Consider the following 22,926-nt stretch of genomic DNA (forward strand, 5'->3'; position numbering starts at 1 on the left):
GGTCTGTGTCTGGAATCTTTAAGAAAATGTGCAGAAACACAGATGAAGTTGATGCAAATGAACCTTTGGAGATGTTGGTTGTTGTTGTTTTAACTTCGGACAGAGCGAGCTAGCTGATTCCAGTCTTTATGCTAAACTAAGCTAAATCCCCTGTGGTTCTTGCACTGTTATTAAGACAAAAAGATCGCCTCTATGGTCTAACCTAACAGTGATGAAAGGTATTTCCCAAAATATTGAATTATTTACCTATTTTATCAGGAGGCAACATGCTTGTGTGAAAGCAACAGATGTGAGGTATTAGCATTTCAGTAAGGAAAGTAAATAAAGTGAAAGTGATACAGAAATAATCAGGCTTTCAGTCATGTCATTGCTGAAACAAAGACTAGACAGCAGATTGTTGAACGTTTTAGAAAGGAGGAAGACTTTGAAGTTTGAAGAGTCATTTTTGTCTGCAATGATGCAAAAAGTGAGAAGTGTTCTTCCTGTTTCCCTGCAGTCGCGCACCTCCGCATCTCTGCTGAATCATCGTAGATAAAATCATCTCCATAGCACAGCAGCTTTTATTTTCCTCTCAGGCTAAAAGTGAGAACCCTGCTTTCATTTCTGAGAAAGACATCCAGATCAGATTTTGCAGGATCTAAATCTGCGTTGGCTCGTGTCCACAATGGGATTCGTTGCATAAACGAGTCGTCCCGTTTCCTGATCCACAATCTAGTTTTGTCTGATCTGAACGTGTCTGTTCGTAACAAAAGATGTATATCAACAGCCTGCATAAAGGCTGCTGACAGCTCAGTGTGAGCATCAGGGAAGTGCTGTGGATTTCAGGTTAATCACCTGCTGATCTTCGTTCCATCAGTTTCCTCTGAAAGTGAAATGATTTGTTCACCTCTTTCTTGCTGACATAAAATTTGGGGAGCACATTATTCTGATTTCCTGTATAAGCAGTTTACATACATTCAATGAATAGTTTTTAGTTGATGACAAAGATGATATTGTGGGTTGGAATCAAATCCAGCCTTAGCGCTCAATGCAAAGGTTGTACCGGGTGAGCTCCTGGAGTGCTCATCAGTTGTGGTATGAACGGCCATTACAGTGGAGCAACCATTTCCTGACCATCAGCATTTTATCAACCTGCCCACAACCTCACTCTAGACAGTCGAGGCACCCAATTCACCAAAAATAGTTCCACAACACCACTTCCTCTTTTAGCACAAATTGTTGTTATTACATTCCTGTTTGTATTTTGATCAATTAGTGAGCTTCAAAGAGTATAAAGACAGCAAGGCTAGCTGTTTCCCCTCTGATTCCAGTCTTTACGTTAAGCTAGGCTAATCACCTCCGGACTCCTGCTTCACACTTAATGCACAGACATAAGAGTGGTATCAATCTTCATCTCAATCTGAACTATTCCTTAAACCGGAGAAAGGGACATCGGGATGTCACGTGTAATGTCACTTCCTGCCAAGAAGTAGTTCGAGAGCATAACTTTGTTTAAGATCCAAAATAGTTTAAACATTTTTTTATTTTGATCAGTTAGTGAGCTTCAAAGACAGGCTAGCTGTGATTCCAGTCTTTATGCTAAGCTAGGCTAATTGCCCCCGGGCTCTAGCTTCATACTTAATGCAGAGACATGAGAGTGGTATACATTTTCTTATCTAACTCTGGCAAAGAAAGTACAACCACACTACAAGTTTTGACAAATTACAGAACAAAAAATATGACATTTTGGGCATCAAACCCATTTTATTTCAACTTAATGCAGTTTAATTCAACACAGTTAGTGCACATGCAAAGTATCATATTTAAATATATATTGTATGTTTGTACCAAGTGTCATATTTTAAAAGTTAAATATTTTAACATTTAGGTAATAAATTAACAAAATTGAAACATTAATTAAAACACTGCCCACAATGAGTATACACTTTTTTAATAAAGCATAAAATACATGATAAGTTCGTAAAACTGCAATGTTCATGTTTGTACTTTTCTTTTTTCCCAGAAAACATTTTTGAAAAACAAAAATTCAGTGTAAGACACCAGAAAAAAAATCACAATTGGACAAATTTCTTTATGTCTTTAACATGAGAAAAATTCTAATACTTCTTCCACTTAAAGGTATTATGTGTAGGATCTTCACTAAATATCTTACTACTAATAGAATAACATATGTGCTACACATTATCGTCACAATGAACGGCTTAACAGAAGCAAGTCTGATTATTTCCTCTCCTTTTGCTTCTGAAGATTCAGCCAGCGGCATTTGCCAATAAAGAAGCAAAAGTGACCGACTTCCTCCAAAATCAAAAGTCCCTTTTCCAGGACTCGTGAGCAAATCAAGAATCACTAAATGTTTAATGAAACACATGAATATTGAGCAAATCACCAGAGGTAATATTTGAACTGTCACATCCGTGGTCCAAGTTATAATTTTAACAGTAACACACCTTTAATTAGAGAATACTACACATAGCACCTTTAAAAACATGTTCATGATTAACTGTTGCTCAGCTCATGATCATTTGAATTACAGTAAGAAATTGTCAAACAGTGCACAAACAGAAGAAAAACAAAAAAACAATCACAATTGAAGAAGTAACTACAGCATAGCCATGGGGGTACATCTATAAAAGTCTGGTACTGATGAATTAAGTACTCTGTCCCAGAGGACCACTGAGTTTTGACTTTCTGACATGTTTGCTGAGAATTTGATATGTCAGCGTCTCAGAAGAAAGCAAACGGACACAATATATTTTCTTCATGTGCCTGAGTGATGGAGGTAGAAATGTCCAATGCTGGGCTAATGGTTAATATCCAGCATAGGCAAGTGTGAATTATACCATTTACTTACCTCAAATATTTGTTATACTTATTAGAAGAAGCATATGGCTTACTAGTGGCACAGTCTGCAACCTCACTCTGGACTGTCACTGTGTGTTTACTTTCGTCGTAGATCGGCAGATTACTTAAAGGAAAAGTTTGAGATTTTGGGAAATATGTTCATTTGCTTAGTTAAATGAGAAGATTGATATCATTCTACAGTAAATATGGAGTTACAGCCTACAACCAATTAGCTTAGCACAAAGACTGCAAACAGAGGAAAACTGCTAGCCAAACATAAAGCTAACATTAGCACCCTATGTTTGGTTTGTTTACTCATTACAAAAACCCAAGTGTAAAGGAAGAATTTCATCTCTTCACTGGGCGTTTTTTGGCCAGGAGCAGTTTCTATGGCAACCGGGACATAATCCAGGAGGTTTCTGGTCCTGACCAAGAAATAGGTATGAACACCCTGAAAAAATGTTATGTTTGTACACTTCAATTGATGGAGTTATTAAAAGAAACAGGATAAACTTGTTAACTGGTGCGCTTTAGAGGTGCTGGTAGGTATATTTTGTTAACCTCTTCCTGTTTTGAGTCGTTATGCTAAGCTAAGTAAGCCAGCTACTGATTGTACCTTTATATTTAGCATACAGACACAAGAGTTGGCTTGGCTTACTTTCTTGGCTTACTCTCAGGAAATAAAGATAATATTACACATCTTCCAAAATGTCAAACCTTTCCTTTAAGTCCCTCCAAGAGCACTGAAGAACAGTCACCAGTGTTCCCTACTGTTATATGGCTTCCTTCAGAGTAAAGTCAACACTATGTTTGGCTTTAAACTCAGATTTGAGCAATTTACACAAAGAAAAAACATACATCAAATTGAAACGAAACACGATTATAAAACGTATCCATTACTTATGAATAGTTTATAACAGTGGTTTGCAATCTGGGGTGAGGGGACCAAAAGGGGTCTTTGAGTGGGCTGTTGGGGTCCCCTACTAAAATGAGATTACAGTATTATAACTTTTATCACATCTGGAAGTTGGAAGGGGAGAAACATGGTTGGCCGTTTTGACTGATTGTTATGTATAGTGATCCAAATTTGATCGATGACTGACTACGAAGACTATTTTTCTTTTTACAATCTTCAAACTGAAAAATAATTAGCTTCTGAGAGACGAAGTTATCCTCTCAAATTGTTGGTCTACAGTCTAATGTGCGTCTTTTGTGTGGGTCCTTGGCATACAATGTTTGGAAACCCCTAAAATAACCGAGTATAAAATAGACTACGGGTCTGCTAACAGATCAACATGTTGACTTTGAGTTTTGACTTTGCAGGCTGAACAAACATAAACACAGACCTCAAATAAAAACTTCCATCATTTACCTAACGCTCATATGGAAACAGGGCTGAACCAGCTGAACCTGAAGTGCTTGAGTTTCTTTTGGCAACCAAATTCTCTGAAACAATCGGGTTCAACTCACAACATCGTTAGATGTTAGAGTTGATCCCTCCCACTTGCAGCTGCTATCTGTTTCTATAAATGTCACTTTTGTTTTCAATGTGTCAGTCATTAAGGCAACCGTACGCCCTCGGTGATGTTCACAAAACGAGCTCCACTCTCAGATAACAGTTGGAGGAAACATGTGGAGAAATATGCACTGGCGTTGGCTTGCTGGCTCATGCCACCCACAATGACAAGCCTATCAAAAAGGCAAAGAAAAGCCTTGTTTTAATAATAACTTTCCTCAAAAGGAAAAAAGAATTGCCGAAAGAGAAGTCACGTAGCAGTTCTCCACATCTGACAGACACATAAAGTTACAGACTGACCTTCAAAGTTAAAAATAGCTTTGTTTTGTCACATTTTATGTCGAGCAAAATCAGAAGCAGTCGGCCTCATTTCATCAAACTGAGATTTGTTTTGATTACAGAGGAATTTCTTCTTCCATCAGCTTTGGAATGATTATGGCTAATTATTCGCCAATACGCCCTTCCAAAACAAAAGTGACCCTCATTATTTTTTAAGATGGGTTCATCTCATGCTAGATAAGAACAAGATGGTGGAAAACTGTGAGCACCATTGGTTATCTCTCTGAGAGGTTCTCCATTAAACTTCTCTCAAGTGTTGAGATATATTTAGATTTTATTTAACTGAAAGCTCAAGATTGGCACAAGGCTGGAAGTGGAGGATATAGAAAGGGAATGAGGCCGCTGATCTGATGAGGATAAGGTGCCAAATAAATGACTTTCTGATACAGTAATTAGTCGAAAATATATCTTTTAAAAGACCTGTTTGTGTTGTTAGTTTACTCTACTTGTCTCGGTGTCTGGTGGTCCTTTCATGGTTTTCCAAAGGTGCATTTTCACAGTTTTTCCAAAGTGTCTTGATATTAAACTAGGACAGTAACTTTAGACACATCCTGTACGCATTTGAAATGTGCCATTCAGATGTACCCTTTGTAGCAACAACGCAAGAGAGAGAATCTGATCTAATGTGCTATTAATCAGGTTCGGCTCCTCCTTTGAGCGAACATTAATCAATTTAGCAAACTTAATTTATCTTTCAAAATAAAATCAGAATAGTTCAAGGAGTTTCAGCAAACTATACAATCCTACATCAGGGGATGATCTTTGAACAAAGTAGCTCCATGATTGGGCCTAGAGGGAGATCAATATGGCTTAAAGGTTCTGCATATATTACTATACAGTCTGGCTGGGAATTACTCCACAAATATTTGACTCGGTGTTTGAAACCAAAGATATCTAGTCTGGTTGATTAAAATTCTCTTGAGTTGGTTTGTTTATTGCAGATAAGAATTATGTCTCCTCTAAAACCCTTTTTCCAACAAAATAGCTCTGGTTCCTGAACTGGTACTGTTCAAGATGTTTAGAACCTTGGTGCCATCTTGAGAACCAGCCTGCATCTCCAACTGTTTTGAGCAGAATGATGATAATCAAGGATGTGTCACCATCAGAGTGCGTTGCTTAATTGCACAACAAACTGTACATATGACACGTTCACACTTTGGGTCAAGGAAAAACTCTTTTTCGGTCCCAGCTGTAGGGCTGCATCAATCATTGATTAATCCACTGATTATATTTTAATGATTAATCATGTAGTCCATCAAACCATCTAAAAACCCAAAGACTCAGCATTTACTATAGTAAATGACAAGAAAAGTAGTAAATCCTGACATGTAAAAAGCTAAAACCAGCGAATGTTGTTATTTTTGCTTGCAGCTACTTCTCTTCCAATTGACTAATTGATTAATCGAGTTATCGTTGCAGCTTTATTCAGCTGGGAACCAACTTTTCTGGTTCCAAACTGATTCAATTTTGGTCAAAATACTCCAGAACAGAACTGGTTCCATGTTGGTGGAAAAGGGGCTTCTGAGAACTGCTGTAAGATTCAGTATGAGGACATTAAAAACAAGGACATAAACCTAGAAGACCAAAAAACACAAGGTTTTATGGACAAAAGAAGACAAATGTTGACATTTGATTGTCAGTTATTCTTCTAGCTCCTTAAGCCTTAAAGAATAAAAATAAATCCAGGACCGATGCTCATATTAACCTCAATTAAAGTCAAATACATAAATGGTAAGTTGTTTTATGGGGAATGCAGTTTGTTCTTTTTTATTTTTTCATGATTTGAACATCCAAGTATGTTCAAAGTGTTATTAAGATTGCACTTAAAACTCAAATAACACAAATAAAACAGAACTTTTTAATTTAATTTGGTAGTCAAAAAGACCCCACAAACTTATGCCGGCCGGACTTTTTTTTTTAACAACTTAACCGTGAAATTTCATTCACTATATTTTGTCACATATATTTTAAAACTTCAGTACTCTGCAGAGGAAGTCAAGAGGAAGAGCTGAACTCTCACACTTCTGCAGTGTAGTTCTCTTAATGTATAATGAGATGTGTTGTTTGTGAGTGGTAATTTTCTAAAAACAGCATTATACTTGCTGCAGGTCTTGCATATTTTCAAGAAGGTGGGGGAATGTCTTCCTTTTCACATATTAATTAGTAAATGAAGTACCAGCCCTTTATAATGAAAAAAATACTACAATATTTTAAGAACAGTAAGAACTTTGTTGATTTTAAGCTGCAAGTGATTTTGAAATATAATAATATCATAATAACATGCTGGTCGTCATCACATCCAGAGGTCCACTCTGAATTTGGCCAACAGTTTCACTACTTGGACCTGAGATTTTGGCAAACTGCTGTTGAGATTCACTTAGTGAGATTAGGTTTGTGTGTTTATGACTTTAAAGTTTTTACGACACAGAACCTCCAAAATGAATTATGAACGAAGGCAATCTTTTTTTTTTTTAAGATGGTTTAAGTTTTTTAAATATGCTCCCAAACCTGCATTAATGTAACTTTAACATGTGTGTTATCATGTTAATTTAATTATTTAGCCTTTATACTGTCTTCTCTCCTGTTTATTTTTTTCTCTCCCGTTTGTCTCTACAAAGAAGATTTTAAACAAAATGAAACTACTCTACATATCAAATGGATTTCAGGTTATTCGCTGACAAACTCACTGCAGAATTGTGCTTGAGAACGACGACACATTTAAAACCAAAATCAGGCCCTCTGTGCAGTGGTAGGTGTCTGTTTTTTCTGTGAAGTGACATGGTACCTTAGTCACGTTTTTCTACTTTGATCGTTGAATGAGAAGTCTACTAATGTATCGACTGGTTTGACTTTAATGAAGATTTTCTAACGGAGTGAGAGTTGATTCCAGTGAGTGATTGTTTAGCCTGGGGTTAATATGATAAGTATTGCTTTAAAGGCTGTGGGTCAGAGAAATTAATTGAGGCATGCTTGAACAAGTGGTGGTTAAAACACATCTCGATTGTTACAAGGCCCCACCATTGACTAGCATAGTTTTTGCATTACTGGATCATGGCTTAAAGGATTACTCCACTGTTTTGTTCTTTAACTGTATCTTTATATTTTTAATGGCTGAAGCGATGAGCAGTAGAAAAAGTGTATTGTCGTATCGGATGCCAAAAACCCTGTGGCACAAGTTGTCAGGCGAGTAGAAACATCTGCATGAACTCCTGTGCAAATATTAGCATGCTAAAGTGTTAGCAAACCCAGGCTAACCACATGGCTGGTTGCAATGAATACTGGGCGTTGTAGAAATGGTTGGAACAAGTTAGAAATTTGACTATGAGCAGCCAGCCAAGCGTATTTAAAATATTATTTTTCTTAAACGCAGATAACATTCAAAAGCAGTGGAGTATTCCTTTAATCAAGGGCAGGCAAATAAAATCAGTGATATGCAGCCATTTATAACAGATGGCACAATAAACGAAAAGAAAAGAAAATCATCAAGAAGAGACAAAAGTGCCAGTGACAACCAGCTATGGCAAATTTGTTTGTAGGATTAAGACCACATATAATTCAAAAGGTAAACAGGACAAAACTTAAAGATACCTGTTGGCAACGAGACAAGGCGCCCACCTTTCATCATGTACCAATAAGCAAAAAGGCAATACAGGATGAAGAGCCATGAGGGGAGGAGTGGATGTGCTGGGCCAGTGTTTGATTGAATTTGGAATAAATGGTATAAATAGAGTTGGTTAATTAATACTAGTTACACGTTGGTGGAGATCTTGTACTTGGGAGACATGTTATTATGGAACCAGATGAAACTAAAAATGACGCCCATGGTTTTGGGTATACGCTCGTCGTAGGCAAACGTCATGGCCTCGTGCAGTGGGACTTTGACCACCTCGATGAGCTCTCCCTCCCGTGGCTCACCTCCGCCTGCGCTCACGCAGTTGTCGTCAGACACCTCAGCGTAAAACATGGTCTGCTTGGCACCTGTTACGCCAACGCCTGACCTGTGAGGGGGAAATAAAGACAATGCATTTTTAGGTATATCTTGCGATTATTCTTTAGGTTTGAAAATATCCACACTTGGTCCAGCTCGACAACCTTATCTCAGCACAGATGCAAAAGCAATACTTTCTTCTTGCCCGAAGAATATACAATATAAAAACACAAACATAGCAGCGTTTTTAAGTTACCACTTGCATAAAGTAGGACACTAATAATGAAAACTGGTGTAGCAGAAAACAAAATATCATGACTTTAAGCCCCTATTATGGCTCAGTCCTACACTTCACTAAATCAAACCTGATAGTGTCTTTTTTTAGACCTGTCTGGTTAACACTCATGTTATTTTTCAGATTTCTTGCTTTCAGTTTGTAGTGTAGGCTTTCTTTTATGAATGTGTGGTCTTGAAGCCCAGCCTGAGTTACTTAAGTGATGTCGCTTCAGTATGAGACTTGAACCATTAAAAGAGAGCTGCTTTTAAAGAATTTTGAACATCCAAATTAATGGCTTAAACTAAGAGAATATTTGAGCTAATGTAACAAGGATAAGAATCTGACAAAGCATTCACTATATAACCAAAACTGTAAAAAAAAATTAAAATAAAAAAAAAGAAAGAAAGAAAGAAAAGATATGTAGTGCACATTAAAATGAATAGTTCAACATTTTCGGTGTCCTGGTTCAATGAAAAGACTGACAACACTCACAAGTCTGTGCACTTAGATTGGAGCTGCAGCCAGGAGGTGATTAGCTTAGCTTAGCATAAGGACTAAAAACATGGAGAAACAGCTTGCCTGACGTGACATGTATTACCGACCCTACATTGTGTTGATTAGTAAGCTTTAGATATGTGCATGGTTGAACTCCCAATCTCCAGTCTTTATGCTAAGCTAGGCTAACTGCCTGCCGCTTCTAGCTTCATAAGTACTTATTCTTCCACTAAGATATGAGCACAGTGTGGATCCTTTCAACTAACTCCTGGTAAGAAAAACAACAAATGAGCTCACTTCCCAAAATGTCAAACTATTCTTTTAAGGTTCAATTCTGAGTTTATAAATAATCAGGCTTGTGCTACAGGAATCCGCTGTGTCTAATTAACGTAGATAAGTGATCCAAATGATTTTACTTTTCTAAATCACTTTATTTCAACAAGAACAGACAAACACACCAACACATCGTGTGTACGCTTTGTTGTGAAAGTATTTACATTGGGGGCTATACAAAGAGCGGACTGACAGAACTTATGTATGTATATGTTTACAGTAAGAATAAGAGAATAGATTATGTATCAATATGGCTGATAAGTTATCTGATAAGCAAGTAATATACTTTATATCTGAATTGCAGTTACCTGGTTTAAAAAAGATGTTGTTTTAACTCTGATTTATCGCTTTGACTTTCGCAAAAAGATGAAACATACTGCTAAACTACCCTCGTAACTAAACTTGATACAGATACATAGGAAAGCTGTAAAGCTCTGTCTTTAAATGGTGGTATTAAAAAAGCATACAATCACAACCGTATTATTGAGGAAACTTAATGAGCTCGGGTTGCCAACTATCACCACATGCTGTTCTGCTGTCAAATACACCCTCATACGGGTCATGAGGGTTAAGATGATACCCACGTATTTAATGGAAGCAGCCCACACATAACAAGTCTCATAGACAACACCAACAGAACCAGAGGAGGTGTTCAAGTCAAATCAAAAGCACGGTTATGAGAGCTGTCAGTCGCAGCTGTCCAGGTGCTGCTGTTTAATGTGGGACTGTTTTTTTTCCAGGAACTTTCAAATTCTGTCACGTTATGGTGAGATAATAATAACTTGACAAAGATAGATTCTTTGTTCCTCTAATGCTTGTTTCAAGTTCACTTACATAACCTTACTTACATTTGTTGTTTCTTTTATTTTCTCTCACTCTATAATTAACCTCAGGTTATGTTTTTGATTCTTAAATACATTTCAACCAGTTATTTTCAAACTGGTCTTATTAAAATGCATGACTTCCTTTCGGTCGCGCTAGATTATTTGGTTGAGTATCATTGGAACGCTTTATATCGAGGGTTTCAGGCTAGCTGGAATTGGATTTCAGAAAAGTAAGAAGTCGAAGGAAAGAAACAAAGCTGCAAATGTAGGTTATTTCTGAGGGAACATAGCTCAAGGAGGTTCAGATATTCTAAATGAAAATGACACAAAATAGGACAACAGGAAATTAATTGGTCAGGGGCAAGAAATCCAGAGGGAATGACTAAAGCAGATATTGAAAAGACCATATCTGTCATTAAACTTTGTGTTGGGAATGGACAGGTCTGTGACTGAAAAGTACATTTAAGCTTCTATTACATTTAAGCTTATATTACATGTATGTGTTAATATAGGTTCAGTACACACTAACCTGTAAGAAGTGATCCTCTTCAGTTTAGAGGCAGGCACATCGTAGCCACACTCCTCCAGCACCTCCTGCCGGGCGATCTCCTCCAGGGAGAGGTCGGGTTTGTCCACCAGCCCGGCACAGAGCTCGTAGGTGACCCCCGCTGACGCCGGGGGCCACTGAGAAGAGCTCTCCCCCTCCGAGGCCGACTGGCCCTCCTGAGACTCGGCGGCGGTGGGGGCGGCGGCTTCGGCTGCGCCCTCCTCGGTTTTTTCAGCAGACTGAGTCGGCTGCGACTTGTTCCTTTCCCACTCGCACATGTATACGGCTGTGGAGAAAATACTGTTTTTACTAAAACAGTTTTTAAAAGATTTTGATCAAATTAAAATTAAGTAGGGAAGACAATGTAAATTTTGCAGATATTTTTAGATATGCACATTTACATATATATGTAAAGCACAATATACCAGTGCCAAAACAACTGATCCAATAATTAATTAATCAAGTGAGAGAATGAATCTTTTGTTATCTTAAAAAAATTTAAATATTCTCTAATTTCTGCACTGTAGCTGTGAGGATTTGATTTATGAGGGGGTTATCATTAAGATCTAAAGAAGCACTAATCGGCCAACCAGGGACCACAATCGGACAGTTTTTTTTTAGCATGACCAGCCATGACTGGCAATCGGCCATCAGCGCCATTTATATCCATTTCTGTGCCGGTCACATTTACACACATACCGCCACCACAACAGGACCACCAGCCTAAGCAGAAAGAAAGAGACTAAATATTCTATGTTTTTCCACCAAAATATGTACACTCCTTTCATTTTCAGGTCAGTTAGAGAATCTTCACTGCGTTTTGTCTTCATATACAGTCGCACCTTCGAACATCTTTCTCCTCTCTGTTGCTAGTGTGCTTCACTACGAGTCCAGACAGACAGAGCCGAGCAGGGACAGGGATGTTATTCGAATTGACTACAGGATGTGCCGCGCACATCGGCTGCAAACTTTTTATACAGATCAAAAATCAATTGCAGATAGTCCCAGAGTCCCAGATATACCAGCATTAGAAGTAGTGTTTTATCATGAACATACAATTGAATTTTCCATTCTTTAAAAATGAGAGACATTGTAATTAATGCATCTCTTATAAGATTAAGGCCTAAGATAGAAGGCGATGTGCAGCTCTTTTCTGTTTCATGTAATTAAAAATTCATTACCGTCTGAGAAAATGGACAAATCCATGGTGTCCACAGTGGCAATGGCTGACTGGAACTCATCCAACACTCGCCCTATTCACCCGACTTGCGCCTTTAAACTATTATCTCTACCCCAAGATGAAGAAGGAACTCAGTGGTCACCATTTTGACAATGATGATGATGTTCGTGCCGCTGTTGATAACTTTCTGGAGACCCAAAATGCTAATTTCCACAAAGAAGGGATCTGTTTGTTCTACATTTGCTGGACTAAGAACAGCAGAACTTACCATCTATGCCATTTCATTTCCTGGGTGAATATACTGAGCTTTTATTTGCCATGTGCTAAGAACTTGCCTCTCAACATTTATTTTCTGAGATAAACAAGCTGACCGAAATACGGTGAACACCCTATTTAAAAACAAATGTCAATCTAGGTTGTAGACAAACTGATTTCTTTCAGATAAAGAACTGATTTGTTACCCAACGGCAATGAGAGAGAAGAGGAAATAAATATATCAATGCCCAGACTTCCTTGAATTTAGCACACTGCAGTGTGGAACAGTCCCTGGCGACTTCTAACAAAGGAGGTTAAGGCTGCTTTGTAATGGGGCCTCTTGCGGTCTATTTATGAGTCTGCATTGTTACTAAGCTCCAGGAGAATAAACAGGGACTGTAATGTACTGCTTTTTTAGCTAAAGTGCCCACAGGAAATACAACAATCTCGATCCAGCTTAGTGACAAGGAGAAAGTGAGTGAAGTAGATTCGACAGTTGAAGCGGTCTCATGGTTTGTATGGTGAAAACTTACCTGGACGGAACTGCTTGACAAGGACAAAACAGTGTGAGCTGGTGTTGAAGATCAGCACTGATACACTAAAGAGAAAAGAGGAAAAAAAAGTAAAGTTTAAATGAAATCAGACAACTTTTCCTGTTCCCCTATATCATACACGTATCTCTGTTCTGGTAATCTCTGTTGGCATATATGGCAATCTGCCTTGAGGAGGGCAGCTGGTCATGACTGGATCAGCTTTGAAAAAACACCACTTATCAAAATTAAGGGAGCACTTTAGGATAGTGAGTCGACAAATGTTATAGGCTTGTAAATCTGAAACAGAATCTTTTGAAGCTTAACCTGACAAAATAATAAAATACAAAAATCACTCTGGAAACACAATGAGGACAAGCCACTTCAAACAAAATCTGGTTGGATGTCTGGTCAGAATATCACGTCCTGCCTCGTTATCTTTCTATACGACATTTCCTATTTGACAGTAAAAGTCATCCAAAAACTGAAGCACATGCGGTAATCATTAAACGCTTGTTTGTTCGTTGACAACATTTACATTACACTAACCCTTATGGCTACGCAGATGCAGGCAGCATAAACTGGATGTAAGATGTTGTTAAAAAACTAGTCGAAAAGAACAAAATGGCATCTGAATTTGCAAGATAACGTGATATCACATATCCATCTTGCTAGACTATGCACATGTGGCCGAAACACAGTAGTGTTAACCAACTGTAACCACTCCTATGAAAAACTTCTGGCATCAGTGTGTGTTGTTCAGATTTGATGACCAGGAAGAGAAGTGAGTGTTCGCTTGAAAACTACAATGGCAGAGAATTTGTGTCACTGAAAGAAAAGCAAAGGAAAGCACTGAAAGATGATTTTGCTCTTCTTTTGGCTGCCTTCAGGAGAAGTTTAACTACCACCATATCTGCTGGTAGAGCTCTCCTACTGCAGCTGTGATTGGTTGATGTTATAAGTATTTTTTTAAGCGCACGCCCTTTTCCAAACAGTTTCCGAGGACATGTTACAAAACATTTGGCTGGACAAGAAGGGCAACACACTCCAGCAGTGTATGATGATTGTTTCAGGCTAACCAATACTTTGTCAGCATCCCGTAACAAGATACACCAATATCTTTTTTCTTTGCGATGCTACACATTAACAGCAATTTTATCACATTTGCTCCCTGGTTTGGCCTATCCGGGCTAACATACCTTGGCAACAGTTTTCCAGGTACAGTATGACACATCTGCTGTAATTTTTAAGCAAAAGTTACGTATTACAGTATGTGATGACTTAATCTAGAGCTGCATCATATGATAAAGAAGTCATTTTCTCTCACACATCACAACAAGATTTGCAGACCATAGCAGCTCTGTGCTGTTTTGTCACATTCTAACTTTTTTTCGATTGATTATGCCGCCCTACATGAGTCTCATTTAAATCAAATCTTAAACATGTTGAGGACTAAGCACAAAATCTAAATTGAAACCAAAACTACCAAAAACAAGCAGGATATGAAGATAAAATAAGGAAAGTGAGCATTATATGCTCAACGACAGGCACCCAGTGAACTGTAAATGTGAATGTGACTGACTCGGCCGATGGAGACTTGAGTCCTGGGGTCTGTGTTGGGAAAACGGATGTGTCAGAGGGAGCAGGAAGCCCTGCCCTGTCTTTCCCATGGTGAGAGGGAACCAGGACATTGGTATTGCAACTTGTTTCTCACTGTTGCTCATGGTCTGAAACTGATTTAATACCGATACGTCAAGTGAAAGTCCATTATGACCATCCGGGCCATGAAAAACCCAAACTGATATTAGCAGGTTGCAAAAGGAAGAAGTCTTTAAGGGGAATATTACCACTGAAGTGTACAAGAATGGATAAGATAATGTGGCAGATTTGGTCCAAAAGTGGGACACACAGGCCTGAGGCATGGAAGCCATCCCCTGAGGCTAGTCTGGGTCTTATAGTGCTGTTCCACACCATTACTGCTGTTCTACAGCTTCCCGCTAAAAAAAAAAAAAAAAAAATGCTCTAATGGTTAAACCAAGAAGCAGGCTAAACGGACACTAAGGACTTTTCATGCACCGTTAAGCTTTCTCTGCGGGGATTCTGGCTTGACAGCGGGAAAAGTGGGTTATGGCAGACATACGAGGTGCAGAACTAAGGTGACTACCTCTTGGGCTGCAAAGATTTTGGGATCGAGCCATTAGGCTGATTTTGTAACAAGAATAAACTGGGTCATACGCTGTGTAATCAATCACATGTCGGACACAAATAACAAGTCTAGACACACTTTTTCTTTACATTACAAAACCTTTGCTGATTGAGATATCTCTGTATGCACTCCTTTCGTTTCACATCAATCAAATACATATGAAAGATTTTTAGTTGTTAGTTGTACTCAAAAGACCTTAGAGGCTTTATTCAATTTAATGACCTGAATAAAAAAAAATGCTAGAACACAGTTAATTGAGCATCATTGTATCTTATTTACTTTAATCATCCTTGAAAACTTTACAAAACCTTCCAGTAGGAAATTAAACTGCTTGTGTGACTGTGTTTACAAATTTCTCCAAATGAATCCCAAAAGTGCACCATCGTTATGTATTATGGGGATGCACTCAGACATAATCAAATTCTTCAAAGCGAGTGAAAGGCATGAAAGTGAGCAAAGACCAATGAGCAAGACTCCAGAGAGTGCAAATGACATCATCTTTCTGCAGCCAGTGGTCACATAAACTTCTTGAACTAAAAATATTGGCTGCCATTAAAAGTCCTTTCCAGCAGTAAGCGAGCAACAGCACACAAACACTCCCATAAACACATAGGTGTCAAAAAAAAGAAAGCAACGGAAGTTTGTCCATCCAGTCACCATGTGTTTTGAAAGAACTTCGAATCATCATGTCCACGTCGAGTATGAATATTTTAATATTGCATGTTGTTAATGTTGCAGTTCTGTTGGATTTATCAGGCTGTGATCTCCAGTTCAACCTGGTTAACAGAGGCTCAGGAACTATCAGATGGAGGCCACTGACGTGTGAAGGAAAAACTGTTGGTAAGACCCCTTCAGTCCCCTCGGACTTGATGCCCCAAGTGAAGAAGTGTGGGCCCTGACACACCGTTGCCCGTCTGTGTCTGTGGCCTTAGTTTTAGTTTGTCCTGCACCATAGGCACTATTTGGCCCTTTTCAGCATCTCTTTGGACTCTTTACAGTGTGACACACAGACACAGGCAACTTGAGGCAATACAACAGTTGAGCTTTATTGCCACTGGTTGGACAGTTTGGTATCTGGACCCTTAAATGTATCTCATCCTTTGAGTAACATTGTGTGAGAAGGATAGGACTGATTGTTTCGGCTGTGGTTAAGTCAGTGTTGTATTTGACTGTCAAGGTGAAGAGAAAGCTAAATCTGATGGTAGAGGTTTCCAATCTACCTTCCAGCCTTCATTTATGGCCATGAGCTCTAAGTAACAACTGAATAATACAATTTTGACACCCAAATCAGCACCTAAATAAACCTAAGCCTTTTTTCACATCAGTAAACACACAAAAAAATAGATGATTGACCCCTTCCCCATCACAAATGTTATGGGGGTTACATTTCCACGTCTTTTTTTTCTGAAGTCTCTCTTTCAAACTCAAACAAACTTTACACACAAACGTCCCTAACTTCAATGCTCGTCATACCATCGTGCCAAAAAAGCAGCAAGAAATAATGTGTCCGCCAGCATGCTGTGTTTCCATCACTGCTGATCGGAGCTGGAGCCGATAAATACCTGCAACTAGTGCAGAGTTATTTAACCCAGGATTGAATGTTGATTGTTCCATTTCACACTGAAGACAAAAAACAGATATTAGTGGATGTTGGTGGTTTTTAGTCCAGTGTTAAACGTATGCAAGCTAAGTTGTCAATACAAGTGTCCAAAATGAGAAAGGGTTTAGGATCTTAAGCTTGAGAAGAAGCTGGCATGAAGTTGTCAGAGCACATGAGTAGGATGCCTCTAGATGCCTCCACTGTGGAGTTATTCCGGTACATCAAACCAGGAGGAGACCCAAAACAATGAACAATAATGAAATATCCCATAAGCCCTGCCAACACCTTGGAATCCCGAGGAGGAGCAGGATATGTGATGGGAAATGGACAGATGATGGTAAAAAGCAGCAACCATCTGAATGGCCACTAAGAGACCAACATCTTCAAGATACACCAAAAGAAACAAACAGCCAACTCATTTTATAAGTAATTTGTTTCAAAACCAACGAAGAAGCAGCTCTCAAAAAAACAGATTTTTGTTTAACTTCGCTTAGACATTTTACGGTACATTACCAACAAATGTGTCTTTCACATTTTTCGCTGGTGCACCTGAAGTATGACAACAAGTGTCCTGCAGAGAAGAAAATGTCATGGACACTTGAACAAAATCGCAAAACAACCCAGGATTCATTCAATACATGCTGAACAGGGGATAACACTTTGACTGAATTTCCACCTGGGGGACAGCTGGATGTTCCCATGGGCTATTTTCTTTTGGAAATACAGGATTTTAAGTTTACTGCATTTGTCTCAGTGGTACAATTTGTCACAGGGCCCTCTCTTTGGGGTCAGGAGGGGAGGAAAGAGGGTTTAAATGACCCAAAACTTACCTCAGGGCATTATGGTACCCTGGGCAAAACAGGGAGTAGGAACTGAGGGTTTGACACGAATGTGTGATATTTCTCTTACAATGCCCCCTGTGATGCTTGGACATTTATAACCATTGCCAACTAGAATAACAGGGCGCCAGTTCCCAAGAAAAAAAGTCAGTGTATGTGTGACTGACCTCCCAGTATCTGGCATTTTTTAGAGATCCAAGAGAAAAATGGTACATGAACACTTTTTTGGAATGGATTTCAGTCAAAATGAACAAACAGTGGATTAAAATATAATACAAATAAAAATATCTAAAAAAACATTGTTCAGAAAGACAATACTGCCCTTTAAATCCAAATACAATTTTAATTGAAAAAATATCCTGCAGTAACAAAACAAAGAAGAGACGACAGATATGGGGAATAAATATGGGTCAAGATTGATGCAAATCATGCCCCTTAGTACTCAAATCGCCTAAATCATCCTTGTTTGTTGATCCCTGGGAGCTAGATCAGATACTTAAGCAACAAGCTCTTCTGATTGCAAAATGTCTCATGACATGAACATGCAGCTTTTTTAAATTACATTTCAAAGCTATTTTATTGGCAGATATTTTCTGCATGTGCATCGTTGGCTTTGCAAACCAGATTCTGTTTTAGGCCTATTCCACATCATTTTTTTTTAACCCTTTACTAAGCTGCTTTTATTTTTCAACTTATTCTCATAAAAATAGTTTTGACAGTTCATCAGCAAGCTGCACCATCTCTGTGTACACGTGTGTAGAATAAGTTGATAGGTTTCCATACAACAGTAGATAATAAAAGGTGTTTTACCTGTCATGAGTACGCATGAAGTCCCAGGATTTCTTTGTTCCATTCTGTGAAGGAATAAGACAAAACAAACAGCGTCAGTAAATACAATACAAGCAACACTATTGTAATTCTGAACAATGTGAATTAACCGCATAGAACAGAAGTGTGTCATGGTTTTGGTTTTTTAGTTCAGTTATTTGATGTTTTATTTTGTAGGTTCTTTCCTCGTGTGTCAGGCTTAGCTTTTCACTCCCTGTCTTTGGCTTTTCCCCACTTTTGTTTTCATGTTCACCTGTCTTTAATTTGTTATGTTAATTAGTCTCCGTATATTTAAGCCTGTGATTTTTACTTCCTCTTGTCAGTTTTTGTCCTGGTGTTGGTTTATCTATGTTTCCTGTGTTTGTGTATGCTGCTTGTGTGTCCTCTGTTTTTCAGCTTTTGTTCCCCACAGATTTCTGGTTTGTTCTTACTTTTGTATTCTTACTTTTTTTTAAATTGGATTCACTTTTGCCTGTCTTGTTGCTGCCAGCCTTTTTGTTACCAGCCTTTTTCGCCTGCATTGAAGTCTGGCTTTGGTAATAAAGCTTACCTTTGGTTTTATAGCCTGCCTGCCTCTTTGCAACCCCTAACAGAAGTCTATACAAAAGGGTGCATTAAGTGTACCGTAACTACACACTCTCATTGCTGCATGTAACTTGTGCAGCAGGACGTCAAATCACCTGTCATATTTTTTATTATATGATCACTGTAGATGCAATCAGCTGCCCTACAGTAGATGCTCGCTTGGGCATGTAACAATAATATCTAAAACCACAGCCGACAAAAACATCTGCACGTACAAAACAAACAGCACTGTACATGCAGTGAACAGGAACACTTTATTAACTGTTGTTGAAAAAACAAAACAAAAAGTCCCTGAAAGAAGTGTTTTCTTCTTCCCATACAGTATTATACAGTTAATATCACTAATGCTAACAGGGTAAACAGCCAAATCGAAGACACAACTTACAGCAAACGCTGGCAATAATATACTGGTTTCTTGGAGTCAGAAATAAACAGCTTGGGGCATCATTTTAGGTACTTCCTGTGAATCAAACCTGGGAATATTGTCTGTTTGTGTGTTTTTTTGTCTTGTTATTGTACTCAAATTTATTCATTTTATTTTCCAACCCCCATGGACTACTGTGGGTGGTTCGGAATCTAATGCTGTGACTGTTTCTTCTGCATCCTGAGTCAGAAAATGAAGCACAGTCCACACTGTCATGGAGTACACAGAAACAACAATGGCCTTTCTAAGCAGATTGAGTTGCTGGGAGAGATTCCTGATGACTAACTAACTAAATGTTTATATGACCTACATTCACATCAACAAGATGTGCAGCTGAACACTCCTTCTGTAAATTTCCACCAGCGCAATTACAACCAAGTTGACGATGCAGGTGTGTGACCGGCACAAAAGAAATAGCTGGAAACACTCTGGCGTGCAGAGATTTGACATATGTGGGCAGTGACACACAAGTTGTCTGACTGTTGTCTCATCACTTCATAGCTAACGTAACAATGAGGTAAACCTGCCGATAGCCTTGTTCATTTTGAGGTTATTTTCACTCAAACCAGGAGAAGCGAGCAAACATTTTTGCAGTTCAAGGTGTCAAAGTCCACTAATGTATAAATGTCTGCAGCTTTATAAAAGCAGTGTAACCTTTTGTGGTTCTAGAGGAAGCAAGAAATCTGATAAATTTGCCGGTGCTGTCGCTCAGTGGCTTAGTTGCATTGTGGGTAATGTAGGCACCATGTTTTGTAAAGGAAGAAGAATGTGCGGAATAAAAAAGGTGATAGTTGTAGTTCTGCTTGACTTTGATCATTTGTTTTTAAACCGTCCATAGTGAGTCCCGCAGTGTTAAAACATGGTACCGACATTACCCACAATTCAACTTAGCCACAGAGTGACATCACTGGGGGGAATATATCAGATTACATACAGCTTCCTCTGGAGTCACAAAAGGCTTTATACTACTTTGTCACAAAGCTGCAGTGCTCCCCAAGACCTGTAAATGCACTATAAAGTGTAAAATTGTTGGAGTTACCCTTTCAGACCAACAGCGTTGACATCTACATTCGGTGAATTTTATGGCTGACCAACTGTACATCATTTGGTGCAAGTCTTGTTAGCATGACCCAGTGCTAACTGGTCAATCATCCTAACCTTACTCACTTGCAGATATCTAACCGAGCCTGTGCACCACAACACAGCAGAGTTAAATGATGAAGTCTGGCAGCTGAAAATAGTCCCAGACATATTACTCCTGTTAGAGTAACACTTACTACCAACTACAAATCACCGAAGATGTGTGAATTAAACTGAGACATAAACTCAGCATCCGCATTACAAGCTGCACAAATATGGTAAAGTCGGCCTACATTTTCAATGCCTGAGGAAATATGGCCTTGATTCAAATTTAGGCTACACCTCCTCTCCACCCACAAGCTCTTTCAGACACAGGGCTGACAGCCTCACTAGAACAGGCTTATTGCAGCTACAATAGATGTGCCTTCGTGTGTGCGGGTGTGCTGATGCAGTTTCAGAACCACCCAAGAAAAAGGGATGAGGTGAAATGGCAAGCTAATTGCACTGATAGAATCAGAAATAATAAAACTATTGTTGTAGCAACAAGATTTGAGTCGAGGTTTGTGCCACCATGCCAGAGAGCTGCTTTGTGCAACTTTAGATTTATATCTAAGGGGGAGTAAACTCACACACACCTTTAAATTGCAACACTATGGCCTCACAGTTACATCCCTCCCTGGAAAGACTGTAGGAAAAGTGGGAATTAAAGCACACTTTGTGTAGGTTTCGAAATGTAGGCTTCATTTAGTGTTTAATTTCTGTGGACCTCTCCTTCGAACAACAACAGCTCACCTGCACTCCATACGATTAAGTGGCAATGTGGACTGGATATCATAATTAAATTCTCAAAGACACAGACACGATAATAGCACAGTACTGAAGAATGCACCACAAAGCTGTCTTGCTGACTTACAAACAAAAACTTTTCTTTACTGTTCAGCCATAAAAACTACTTTAAAATCATACTTTCATCCCAGCTTCTGCTGTACCATAACTTTTGGGTTAAAAGAAAAAAAGCTTATAAAAAAAAGGTTTCAACATCATCCCAACAAACGGTCAATCGACCGGTGCATGACCTAACAGGTCACAGCCACAGGGCCTCAATGTGAAGCCAAGCTAACATAATGCTGTTCATGCATCATTAACTATCATGTTGTGGTGTGAAATGAGAGCATGAAGCCGAAGTTTGTGTAGGTTTAGTTTTGGTAATGCTACGATATCGCCTTGATATACTGAAACAGCAGGTGAGTCAGGTGTATGATGGGGCTCACTGTGTGCACATCTAAATACAGATTGTCCCAATTATTGACCTCAATAACTGACTTGAATCTTAATTGGCATTAGTTAAAGCACATCGGTGTAGTAAATGAAGCTTTGGATCAAATAATTGATTTAACCCGTAAAGTCACTCTTTAAGCAAAAATACAAAACATTCATGTTTCCCAGCGAGTGGTGTGCACCACACAATTTGATCTTGGCTGCAACCAGCGATTATTTTCTCAATTAACCGATCAGTCGTTTGGTATACAAATGTCAGAAGTTGCTGGAAAATTTCAATCATTGTTTCCTTAAGCCCAAAATGACATACTCAAATCATACTCAGATTTTAACTTGATCATTTTGATGCATTAAATATTTCATTTCTATACACATTATCATTTATTTTTTCCCACTATGTGACTACTTGCTAATTTTAAAACATAGAGTATCTGTAATGATTCAGGAGTCAAACAAGAAGATAAATTTGCTCCCATTATCTTTGCTCACTCTCAGCCATCTTCACCAAACTACAGAAGTAGCCTTAGCTTAGAACATACATACGATGTACATGGATATGTCCACTATGTCTCAGAATCAAACAGCTTCAGTTTTAAGGGCAGCAGAGCCTGGTTGTACAAAACCATTACAGGCGATAGGGCTTCACAATTAATCGATATGTCCAAGTGCAATATCCAAATCGCAGGAAGTTGCAGTTTTTTGATGAAGGTAAAATATGTGATCAAACACAAATCTTGTTCTCAAGATGTAAGAAAATAAGTTTGTTTGGTACTGGCCCTAACCAATGTCACAGATCATCATGATCTTTTCAATGAAAGTGAAAAGTATGATGCAAAAAAGAACCTTCCCACTAATCGTGGATCATATCGCAATCATAATATCTGTCTAAATACTTGTGATATGAAGATGAGGCCATATCGCGCATCATCCCTAACAAGTGATGACGATCTTGAGAATTGTGTTTTTAAAGTTTCTGATCCACTTTTCTGCACCGAGGCATAATTCCCCCAATCTGACAATG

General features: G+C 38.6%; 1 protein-coding gene across 1 annotated transcript in view; it reads right to left on the reverse strand.

The window, feature by feature from the left end:
* Positions 1–1,718: 1,718 nt before the first annotated feature.
* nudt14 (nudix (nucleoside diphosphate linked moiety X)-type motif 14) overlaps positions 1,719–22,926 on the reverse strand; it is a 31,021-nt gene continuing 9,813 nt past the window's right edge. Inside the window, exons 2-5 of the mRNA XM_030405535.1 lie at positions 18,521–18,564; positions 13,069–13,133; positions 11,083–11,386; positions 1,719–8,694 (exon numbers count right to left, since the gene is read on the reverse strand). Of these exons, the coding sequence (XP_030261395.1) occupies positions 8,445–8,694; positions 11,083–11,386; positions 13,069–13,133; positions 18,521–18,564 (663 nt within the window). The 3' untranslated portion in view covers positions 1,719–8,444. The remainder of the gene's footprint in view (positions 8,695–11,082; positions 11,387–13,068; positions 13,134–18,520; positions 18,565–22,926) is intronic.

Source organism: Sparus aurata, chromosome 22, assembly GCF_900880675.1.
Source record: "Sparus aurata chromosome 22, fSpaAur1.1, whole genome shotgun sequence".
NCBI lineage: Eukaryota > Metazoa > Chordata > Actinopteri > Spariformes > Sparidae > Sparus > Sparus aurata.